This window comes from Eufriesea mexicana, unplaced genomic scaffold (assembly GCF_001483705.2).
Source record: "Eufriesea mexicana isolate 0111107269 unplaced genomic scaffold, ASM148370v2 scaffold486, whole genome shotgun sequence".
Classification (NCBI taxonomy): Eukaryota; Metazoa; Arthropoda; class Insecta; order Hymenoptera; family Apidae; genus Eufriesea; species Eufriesea mexicana.
The window spans coordinates 208,906-219,850 of NW_016908651.1; the positions used below are offsets into that span (position 1 = coordinate 208,906).

The 10,945-nt window shown below is 51.6% G+C and overlaps 1 protein-coding gene across 3 annotated transcripts in view; it reads right to left on the reverse strand.

The window, feature by feature from the left end:
* Positions 1–2,670: 2,670 nt before the first annotated feature.
* Positions 2,671–10,945, reverse strand: part of Chi (LIM domain-binding protein 2 Chi) — a 55,746-nt gene continuing 47,471 nt past the window's right edge. For 2 of the 3 annotated variants that reach the window (XM_017897488.1, XM_017897486.1), the window contains exons 3-9: positions 7,988–8,090; positions 7,141–7,313; positions 6,556–6,759; positions 5,000–5,132; positions 3,766–3,890; positions 3,015–3,257; positions 2,671–2,925 (exon numbers count right to left, since the gene is read on the reverse strand). In XM_017897488.1, coding sequence (XP_017752977.1) covers positions 2,824–2,925; positions 3,015–3,257; positions 3,766–3,890; positions 5,000–5,132; positions 6,556–6,759; positions 7,141–7,313; positions 7,988–8,090 — 1,083 coding nt within the window. In that variant the 3' untranslated portion in view covers positions 2,671–2,823. The remainder of the gene's footprint in view (positions 2,926–3,014; positions 3,258–3,765; positions 3,891–4,999; positions 5,133–6,555; positions 6,760–7,140; positions 7,314–7,987; positions 8,091–10,945) is intronic. The other variant, XM_017897487.1, reaches the window with a different exon arrangement.

Consider the following 10,945-nt stretch of genomic DNA (forward strand, 5'->3'; position numbering starts at 1 on the left):
AGAGAGAGAGAGAGAGAGAGAGAGAGAGAGAGAGAGAGAGCAGAAGATAAAACGTGGACGTTAGATTCGAAGATCGCGTTCGACCACGATTATTATTCGAAAAAGATTGAATACGATGTCGAGGATTCGAGAGTAAAAACGCTTGTGAAATCGTCGATATAATGCCCCGTTATGCTTGGCTCGAGCTTAACAGCGAAGGAAGAGAACACAACGAATCACGAAGATTAATACAAAAATAGGAACAAACGTATAAGCATATAATGAGGAACATATATCATGTACAAACGTAACGCGCAAGGAACTTTATACTAGAATGATTCATAGTGTACGCAATCGTGCCGTGTGGATGCTTCGCCTCTTTTCTTTCTTTCTTTCTTTTTAGTTTTCCTTTCTTTGCCGCCTATTTTCAAAGGTGTATATACGCGTGTCTCGTTGTCGTGAAAGAAAAAGAATATGGTCGCGAGCGCGCGCGGTTAAGTAACGATTGTCTCGCGGGCTTTTCAAACGCTGCTTTTTCCCTGAAACGATTTGCAGCGCAACGAAATAAGCACATGCACACCGTGGAAATGTTACTGACGACTCGTCAAAAAATATTATACTCGGTAAAAAGGTCACACAATGATTGGACGTGGGTACGCGCTGTGCTGTGTGTGTATCGTGGAACAAAAACGGATGAACATATGGTGAAACGACGAACAGCGAGAAGGTGGTACATGCTCGAAGAGCAACGAGAAGCAAAATTTTCTCGAGCGGCTGTTTTCCCGCGCTCCGAGTTCCTTTAACCCGTTACTTCCTCGAGAGACGCGCGTCGTCGAGTAATAACACGTCGATCTCGATCGCTCGAACGTTCGCAATTGGAAAATCGAACACCGGCCATTTTGGACTCGTTAATCGATCGGAGGAGCGCGAAACGCGTTCGTTCCCCGTTCCTTCTTTCGCGTGTCCTCGATGTGAGAATAGCAACAACGATAAAAGGATAAAACGTTCGAAAGATTGTACACACAGGGGCAAACAGGGCCTGTGCGTTGGCGTTCGATCGGGCTCCGCGCTTAAAAATCTTTTTGAGTCTAAGAGATAATCCGGTCTTTTACACACCCACATCCTCTCATCCTCCAATTCGATATATCACACCACGCTCTCTCCTATCTCGCATACGCTTGCACAATACGTACTTACGATATACCTCTTACAATATTTTATATTCATTTATTCTATTAATTATATCAATACTGTTGACGGATAGAGATTCATTCACAGCTCGCACCAGAGCGAACGATCGTCTCTGCCGTGCGCGGCGTACCGTTTTCGTTCAACTTTATCTTTTCCTTTTTATTCCCTTTTTCAATTATCTTCTTCCGCTTCTTCGCTTCTTCCATTTCTTCTTCTTCTTCTTCCTACTTCTTCTTCCTACTTCTTCTTCTTCTTCTTCTTTTTCTTCTTCTTCTTCTTCTTCTACTACTTCTTCGTCTACTTCTTCTTCTCCCTTTTCTTCTTCTATTCGTTTCACCGACAGTCAATCATCCTCCTATTTTTTTTCTTTTTATATACTTTGTTTCTTTTGACATAATGTTTTATCACACGCTAAACGATCGGCCTCCGTAAGTCTGTTCCCAGAGGCCGTCACGATTCTCGCTACGGTGTCTCGGACCGTTCTGAGAGCGAAACGCGACGCGGACGCGTTTCGACTACCGTGATGATGGTCGGGCTGCCTTCTTCGCAGCTCGACGAGTTAAGAGACACCGCACGCCTCCCCGTTTCTCCATTCGAGGATCGTCCAACGAAACGTGTTTACGTATATGTATACATGTGTATCTATGAACGTGTATGCGTGTGTGTGTGTGTGCGCGCGTGTGTGTCACGTATATGCGTGTATGAGCGTGTGCGAGCATACGCGTGTACCCGGTGTGTGTATCAGGTGTGCGAAGGAAGAAACCCCGAACGGAAATGCGCGTCCATCCTCAGCCTCGCATAACAGCGTATAATATCTCGACGGTCGGTCACAGCACGAGGAAAGATCATCGTCGTGAGAAGCTCGTTAAACGGTTCGAAGCAAACGCGAGCGCACCACTTCTCTCGATCGTAGCAAGTTCTTCGCGTCTCGCGATCGTCCGGTCGTCCGGTCGCTTCAAAAGCCACGATGAGGCCGTCTTATCCTCTAACGACGACGATGATGATGATGGGCAACGACGTAGACGATGACGATGACGATGACGATGACGATGACGATGACGACGGCAACGTCGATGTCGATGTCGATGTCGATGTCGATGTCGATGTCGATGTCGATGTCGATGTCGATGTCGCTCACTTGTGACCATGCTGTGCGAGAAAGTTGGAAATAGATTCGATCTGTTGGATATAGATGAGCTGCTGCATCAGGCTTTGCAGCGCGCCTTGGCCCTGAGATTGAGCTTGCTGCGGCTGCTGTAGCGACTGCGTCAAACCTCCACCAGTAGGCTGAGCAACCGGCGGCAGCATCGTGCCCGAACCCGACTGCTCGGCCAACAATTGTCGCTGAAGCTGTTGCGCTTGGTAATGGGCCACCGCGACCAGCTCCGAGGATTCCATCCCCATGGAGGCTGCGGCGGCGGCCGCTGCCGCGGCATGGCCTAGTTGCACCTGCTGCTCCGTATGATGCCCGGACAGGCCAGCCTGATGACAGGCCAGCGGATGTACGCCAACGTGCGACAGCCTGCTGGCCGAACAGCCAGACGAGGCCAAGTAGGCGCCGGGGAGGTTAGGGTTCTCGCCCCGCTAGGGAGCCATGTTCTTGGGCCTGCGCCCCCGTCGCCCCCTGGTGGGGGGGCGCGGGGACTCCTGGCCTCACTGGCTCACCGCGGGGCTCTTCTTGTCTTGTTGCTGTTGACTGGCATCCTGCGATCCCTGTACACCTGCTGCCGCGCCTCCCTGTCCACCTTGCACTCCCTGCAACCCCCATCGCACGTCACGCATCGACTTCAGAATCTTCGGCTTTCGAGTGGTTCTCGAACGTGGTTGGAAATGGTGACAATTACCTGACTACCGGGTCCACCCTGTGGCGGACCAGGACCGCGGTCCGGTGGCCAAGAGTTACCCGGGGTCGGTTCCGAGTGGAATTGGTGAGGATGCGGAGGTGGTCCACCCGGCGTGTCGTGACTGTGGGGGTCCAAACTGTTCGTGGCGTCGTACTGCGTGTTCTCCAACCTCGTGATTACCCGTTCGTCCTCCTCGCCAAAGTCCCCTCCCATCAGCGACGGTTCGCCCACAACCATCACGTCCTGGATCGACAGGAAAGTAGAGAGAGAAACGTTAAAACGATCGTCGCTCTCGCGTGGCCGTTACACACGTACTAGTAGCAGTAGTAGTAGTAGTAGTAGTAGTAGCAGTAGTAATAGTAGTCGTAGTAGCAGTAGCAGTGGCAGTAGCAGTAGCAGTAGCAGAGACAGTCACAGTAGTAGTAGTAGTAGTAGTAGTAGTAATAGTAGTCGTAGTAGCAGTAGCAGTGGCAGTAGCAGTAGCAGTAGCAGAGACAGTCTCTTACCGGTGAACGCAAACGCGAACAGCGTCATTCCGTCTTTCATTTATCTTTACGCTTGGTTCGAGAAAGAGAGGGAAATATCCTCGGATATGGAACTCTCGGAAGCCACGAGGGCAAACTTACAAAGCCGATTAACCCCGCGAGGGTAATGAAACATCGGTTTCGAGCGGAACGCACAGCCTTCGATAAAGGACGCTTCGGCTGCAGCCCGTTTCGGATAAAACAAACGCTTCTCGTGGCACGCTCACCTGTGACGCCAGAGAAAAATTAGGTCCCGGCGATCTCTTTTTGCTAGGCGCTGGCGGTGCGTTGTTCCCCGGACCAGGCGTGCTACCCTTTCGCTTTCTTCGCTTGCTGGCGGGCCTCTGGGACTCTGAAAGAACAGATGCGCGATAAACGGGAGCTCGAGCTGTGGCAGAGGACGCTAGCCATGTAGCAGCGCGCTAAGAAACTTCAGACCGCTACCCAGCTTTGGACCTTTCTCCAAATCAAAGGTCTCTGACACACAGAAGCATGCATGCATCGGTGGACAGACAGATAGAAGATCGATAGATCACGTCTCTATTGCCTTTCTCCATCAAAAAAAAGCTACTTAGGAAGTTCTGCACTCACGTAGAATTGTATCTTTACAGAGAAACACGCATCGCATCGAAGTAAATCCGATGTGCTCTTACGGCTTTAACGCGCTCGGTTCCATGATTTCGTCGACCTTGAACGTGGGGGCGCCGGATAATTGAGAGGGAACGACGTTGGTCGCGGGTGAAACAGGAAACGCGGTGCAGCGCATACGCATGATAAAAACGGACGATAAGCCGACAAGGAGAAGTGCGCCGACCGCTCCAGACGCACGCAACGCGCAACGTCGATCAGGAAAAAATCAACCACCGCTGCTATCAACCGACAACCATCGCGCCAATCCGATCGAAGATCGCCTCGCTTCGCGAAACCTTCTAGCACCCGGAACGATTTTTTCCTTCTTCCTTCTCTCTTTCCTTTAAACGCTCCCCCCGTTTTCCACTCTCTTCCCCACGACCGCGAGAATTCGAGCCGTTTAACGATCGACCAAGAATCTCCCGAGCGTTATTTTCGTAACTATGCAATCGTATGCAACCGCAACGACGACAACGACGACGACGAAGTCGACGATTACCAAAGGTTCGACGCGAAAGATCGGGTGGTCACGGAGGAACTCGCGAATTCGCTTTCGACCCGAATAATCCGAACGGTCCAACGACCCGATTTCCCGATGGATCCCGGGGCCGGAAGAGACAAAGAGCGAATATATAACAGGATAGGCCGGTGAGAAAGAATAGGAGTTCTGGTCGTAGAAAGCGATTGGAACCGAGATTCGTGACGCGGCAACAAGTCGACGACGAATATTCCGTCGTCGTTGAGCGATCGAAAAACGAATCCTGCGGTAGACTGGTCGGCCGTTTGGCTCCACTGGCTGGTGCTTCTCATGTAAAGCAACTGTTCGTCTACCTCTCTTACCCGGCGGGGCAACCATCCTCTGCCATTTCTGGAACAAGGTCGTCTTCAAGCAGTCCCGCGGTGACAACGCGTACGCCTTGTGCCTCGACATCAGCTCTTGCATCGGCTCCAAGATCACGCATAACTGGAAAAGCAAAAAAAGAAATTCGAAAATCTCTCTTTCTCTCTCCTCCTCTCTCTCTCTCTCTCTCTCTCTCTCTCTCTCTCTCTTATCGTTACACGCGACACGACGACGACGCTCGACCTCGATACCTCGCGATCTCGGCGCTGCGACCAGCGTCGTCGTTAGAGCTACTACGTGCGATCGTACACGCGCGTTCTCCGAACAAATGTCGGTAAAAAGCGAGTGCGTGCATTTTGTATCTTTATCCCCGAAACAACGGGCGGGGATGAGTTTCTTTGGAAAACGCGGGCAAAAATAGCCGGCGATACAGAAACAAAATAAATGCGACTGTTATTTAATCCGACGCGAGTTCGACAGGGAACTTATGCGCGCTATTAATATGAAAATTATCGTATACGGCGTGTACCGGTTGAAAATAAACTTCCTAAAATATATTCGCACGATGCGCGCAACGCACGCGCTCGCATCGCCGTACACCGTCCGGAGCAAATTAAATTTGGTTTATGTTTGCCGTAATAAAACTGAAATCCATTTTACATTATTATCGTAAGCACGTAATTTCCCGGCAGCCTTTATATTATAATGATGACAATTAAAGTAATCGATAGCGCGGAATTGCATAGAGGCGGCGGCGGCGACGGCAGCAGCGGCAGGCTTGACCCGAGGGCTCCGAAATTTTGCGAAACTTTAATTTCATTTTAATTAATATTCGCATTAATACGCTCGTGGCCATCGGCGAGATTTCCGATCGATTCCCGCGCTCCGCCGGACCGTCCATCGCGTTTTTCTCTCGTTATTTCCTTTTTTCCCCTCCTTTTTTCGTCATTATTATTATTATTATTATTATTATTATTATTATTATTATTATTATTATTATTATTATTATTATTATTTTGCCTGCATTTTACTTCGTTACGTACACTTTGCCCGTTTGCTCGGATCGCGAGCGGGAGCGTGGATCGTCGTGCACGACGATACGAAATTAATCGGGAATCGTTTGGAAAGAGATAGATCGCGGTTGTCGGGTGGCGAGGTAAAGATATTTTCTCGTCGGCTTTCGATTAACGACGCAACAATCGTTTCAGCGTGCAGAGAGCAACGATACGCGCAAGTGAAAGCGCTTCCGAGCGTGCAAAGAAGGTGGATCGTAACCCGGATACTCGAGCGTACTTTCGCGAGCCGATCTCCGCGCGCGATTCCCGGGCCCTTTACGCTCGGGCTTTCCAACCGTGTTATTTCTACATATCTATTCCGTTTAGAAGAATATAATAAAACGCCGCGCGAATCGACGAATCACCGAGCTGAACGGCGACCACCGACCGGATGAGAAAGCATTTTCGACGAAACGTCGCGCGCTACTCGTAAAACCGGCACCGCACACCGTCCCGCGGCCTTCCATTGCCAAGGGTCAACGTATACGTACCCTAAGGTAGTTCAGGGTGGAATTGGTGATGCCCTGCCTGGTGATGTTCTTGCTAAGCTGTTCGAGCATCGTCGGATCCTGTTGCATACCGACCACGGTCCTAGGCACGAGTTCCTTGTGCGTCCTCACCGACATGTGCCACGACTTTATCCTCATAAGGTCGTCAAACGTGAATTCCAATATTAATCTACCCTCCGTGCATACCTGCGGAACAAACACGCCGTTCAAACTATCGCGTAAACGTGCAACGACGGCCTGTCGGCCAATCGCGGGTGAGAAATTTCGTTTCGCGTGCTGCTCGCGGGAAAATGGCGCGCTTCGAATAAAATTTCAGGCGACGCGATTGAACGCGGAGGGTGGGGGGTAGTTGCAAGGGTGTTGTTTCGCGCGGAATAAAAATTTGAGAACGTAACGACGGGCAACGGGCGATGAAGGAAGCGAGAAAGATGACAGAGAAACGAGCCCCGCGCGCGCTGTTCGCTGTCATTCGTAACGCGGCTCGTTTCGTTTGCATTGTTTAACCGTGAATCGATCGCGCGACAACGGCAACAGATTCGATCACGCGAACGAAAAGTTTCCCCTTACCTTCGTGAACATCGGTTTTCCGTGATGCGTGACCATAACGCAGTTATCACAGTCGAGGGTTATGCTGGTAGTGTGAAATGACTCCTTCGGGTGCTTCAAATTGTAGTAAAGTTCCGTCACTCCGCCCTCGAATATCGAACGGAAGTACCTAGGTATTAGCGTCCTGCCTATCGCTGCAAGCAGAAACAAACGGATCGTGAGGACTCGAATCGAATCGGATCGGATCCGATCGAACGTCGACGATGGACGATGACGCTTTCTTCGTCAGAGATCGAGAGAACCCGAGCCTACCCGTACCTACGCGTAATTCCTCGCCGCGTTCCTGTTTTCACGGGAAACGAGCGAAAGAAAAATCATAGATCCAGCGACATAGAGACGTAGACGGAGAGAAAGAGACAAAGAGAGAAAGAGAGAATGAGAGAAAGAGGGGAACGCTGCCGCGAGTTCTCCGTTGCATCTTATTGCAACGGTAATGCGCGTCGCGGAACTGTCGTTTACGCTCGATGACGACGCGATGCGACGTGTAATCACGTTGTTACCGTGCATTCAGCAACGAACGCAGGGAGGAAGACATTAAAATCCACCGGCTGCAAAATTGCTCTGCGGTGGCACGTAATTATTTAGAACGTGTGCAACGCGTATACGTGGTGCGTGGCGTGGTAGTACGGGCCACTGCCGAGGACAATGGACCGTGAAGAAGAACCCGTCGTGCCGAAAGAAAAACGGCCAGCCGAAGGCGGTATCTTCTCGTTCACCGTCGCCGAGATTCGCGTATTCCACCTTTCCCGAATAACGCTTTCGAACGGATCGCGAGGAAAAATCGGGCAAAGATGCGACTGATACTCACTGTATCTCTTGGGGCCGTCCTCCAAGCAGAACGTGAGGGTTAAGGTTGCGTCGTCCTCGAAGAATTCAGTCGCGAATGCGTCCCACCAGAGATTGTCGCTCTCCTGTAACAAGAAGGATGGAAGAACATGTAATATCGCGTACTTCCGGGCAAATCGCGCGCAATCACCGACTCTCGAACGGAGCCGAGCGCTTCGCCGCGCGTTCGATAACATCGTCGTTGCCATCGGCAAACGGAATCGCGAGCGAACTTGTTCCTCCACTCGCGATACGCTTCTTCTCCAGCTGCTACTCGTACACGTTACCAGGCTCGTTGCCGATTTTTCGTCACGGCGAGGATCGCCTAACGAAAGGTTGCAAATCAGCGTGTTTACGTATCTCCTAGCCATTGCAGCCGGCAGTTCTCCGCCGACCAATTACGCCTAATCTGTAATTGCACGCCGGCGATGACTGACAACGATTTCGTGCAGTCGCTCTCGCGAAAAGCCTCGCGAAAAGCCTCGCGAAAAGGCTCGCGAGAAGCGACACGCGCTTAACTTTCCGTACCGGTGCTATACAACGCGACCGTGTCGTTTCAACATATTCGTGTTACTCTACATATATATTGGCGTTTCGTCGCGGCATGAATATTTATAGCGGCGATACGGAACGTTTGAAATTTTTACGTCGTAACCGTAGCTCGTCACCTCGTGAAAAACCGATCGACTATGGAACGCACACGGCGCGAACCAAACCCCGGCAACCCGGCTCTCTCTCTCTCTCGCCTCTGAATTATTACGACCGCGCTAATAAACACGCGTAAATACGTCACAACGCGAATACCCGGTTAAGAAAAGCGGGTTTACGGGCACGCGCCGCTATCCGCGCAAGATTTTCCACGACACGTGTAAAGCCCCGTGGCCGATCGCGTAATTTCGCGGGGAAATATCGGCCGCGAGTCGACGGCGCGCTCCTTTTCATTCATGGAAGCTACTCCGAATATAAAAGGGAGGTCAACGATCACACGCTCCTTCCCCCGCGACACGGCCGCGTTTTTCGGAAACAACGACGCGTGCGATCTCGCACAGAGTTCTCGCTGGATTCGGAGCCGCGAGGAGGAAAGAAACGGAGAACGGCGCGGAGGAAGAAATAAAAATAGACAGACGGAGTATCGAGACGGACGATCGAGTTTCCGGACGCGGGTCGCGACCACCGCGACGACGCCGGCTCTCGAGAGCTCCGGAGGACAAGAAAAGGCGGAGGAGGAGCGAGGTCACGCGCGGAAAAATAATAATAAGAGCGGAGGGAGGATGCGGTGTGGGTGAAGCTGGATGCATAATTGAATGAAAGCGCAGCGAACAAGCACGCGCGTCCAGAGGCCAAGGGGTAGTTCCTGCGAGTGAGAGGGAACGAAATGCTATAATTTCAAGCCAGACAGTCATGCGTTATTCAGCGACGAGTATAGGCCGCCTCTGTCTTCGCGTCGTCCTTTCCTCCACCCTCTCCGCTCCGCTCGCTTCGCCTCCTTTTCATTCTGATCCCGGAGATCGCGCGCGTCTTTGGACCAAGTATGCGCGCGCGACCGTGCCCCCCGAAAGACGCGGCCAGAAATTATCCCGATTTTCCAACGTTCCGGGAAGGCCACGGGCGCGACTGGCCCCGTGGCTGCACACGCGTCCAGCAACCGTGTACCATCGATCGCTTCGATCACTCCTCGCTCGATAGTTTCTTGTTATAGCACGGATTACCGGCAACTTTGCGAAGCACGGCTATTGCAACGAGCCACGAGTATACGGTACACGCTGGCTCGCGAGCGTGTGGAGCAACGATGCTGGACTTTCCACGAGATTATTAAACGCCCGACACTGGCCGATCGAATCGTCGAACCCGGTGTAAAAGCAAAGACGCTAACAGGGCGTAGGTGGAACAGATTGGCCGCGTAACTCGCGCGCGGACAATCGGTTTTCAGGGAGGTCCATGTGCGGCCTGCGAAGATTTATTTCGGACGTAAGCCGCGCCGTGCCAAATCAAGCAAACTGTTGCCACTCTCGCGCGAATTGATATTTCTGGCAAGCGCGAACCTCCATAGCGAGTTAAATTCGCGGTGGAATGCCTAGTCGATCGAAATAGACTCGGGGAGGATCGACACCGATCGAAACCGGGTGGAAGGAACTCGCCGCGAGCGGAAGACGAATGCCAAACGTTGAGTAATATCTCCGACACGCTCGCGAGAACTTCGATTCCCGAGGAAAACGCTCGGCGTGACGAACAGGTGTATCTATAATTTCTGCAACGAGTCGTAATAACTCGCTGTGTCATTGCACCTACGCATCGATGACTAATTATTTAGATTATTCGCGTTAAACGTCATGTCGATTTCGCGCGCCGTTCCGTTTGATGCCATAGTTAGCCGTCATGCGGGCCCTTCCGGCGGGGCCTGAACGGAGAGTCTAGCTCCGGTCCTTGGGGACTGGCGTGGCGTTTAACGCGTTAAACTTGCCGAAATTCCTGCACCAACGGCTAGAAATTCGCTTATCTCTCGCGAGTAGACCTTCTCCGACTGTCAATACATCAGGCATAATCGCGGATTTTATTTTTACCGGGTCGTGTCTCGTTGATACGCGTCCTACGACCCCGCATCGTTTTCGGCCATTTTCCAAACTATCACGCCACGGGCGAAGAACGGGGGGGCAAAAAGAAAGGAAGAAAGAAAAGCTGCGGGACTTTGCGGCGTAACTTTTGAAACTTTTAATCAAAGTGGCGCAGAGCACACTCTACATAGAAGTTAGATCGATACGTAACGCGAACTCGTGGCCGCGCAAATCACCAAAAACAACAGCCCGCGAAGAACAACGCAAGTAAAACATCCGCCGCGAGTTTCGAATTCTCGAATCTTTTCGCGGAAACGAACGACCGAGGAATCCGCGAGAAGCTTGACCGATCTCTGCCCGTCGAAACTTCCACGCGGGAAGACACGGGG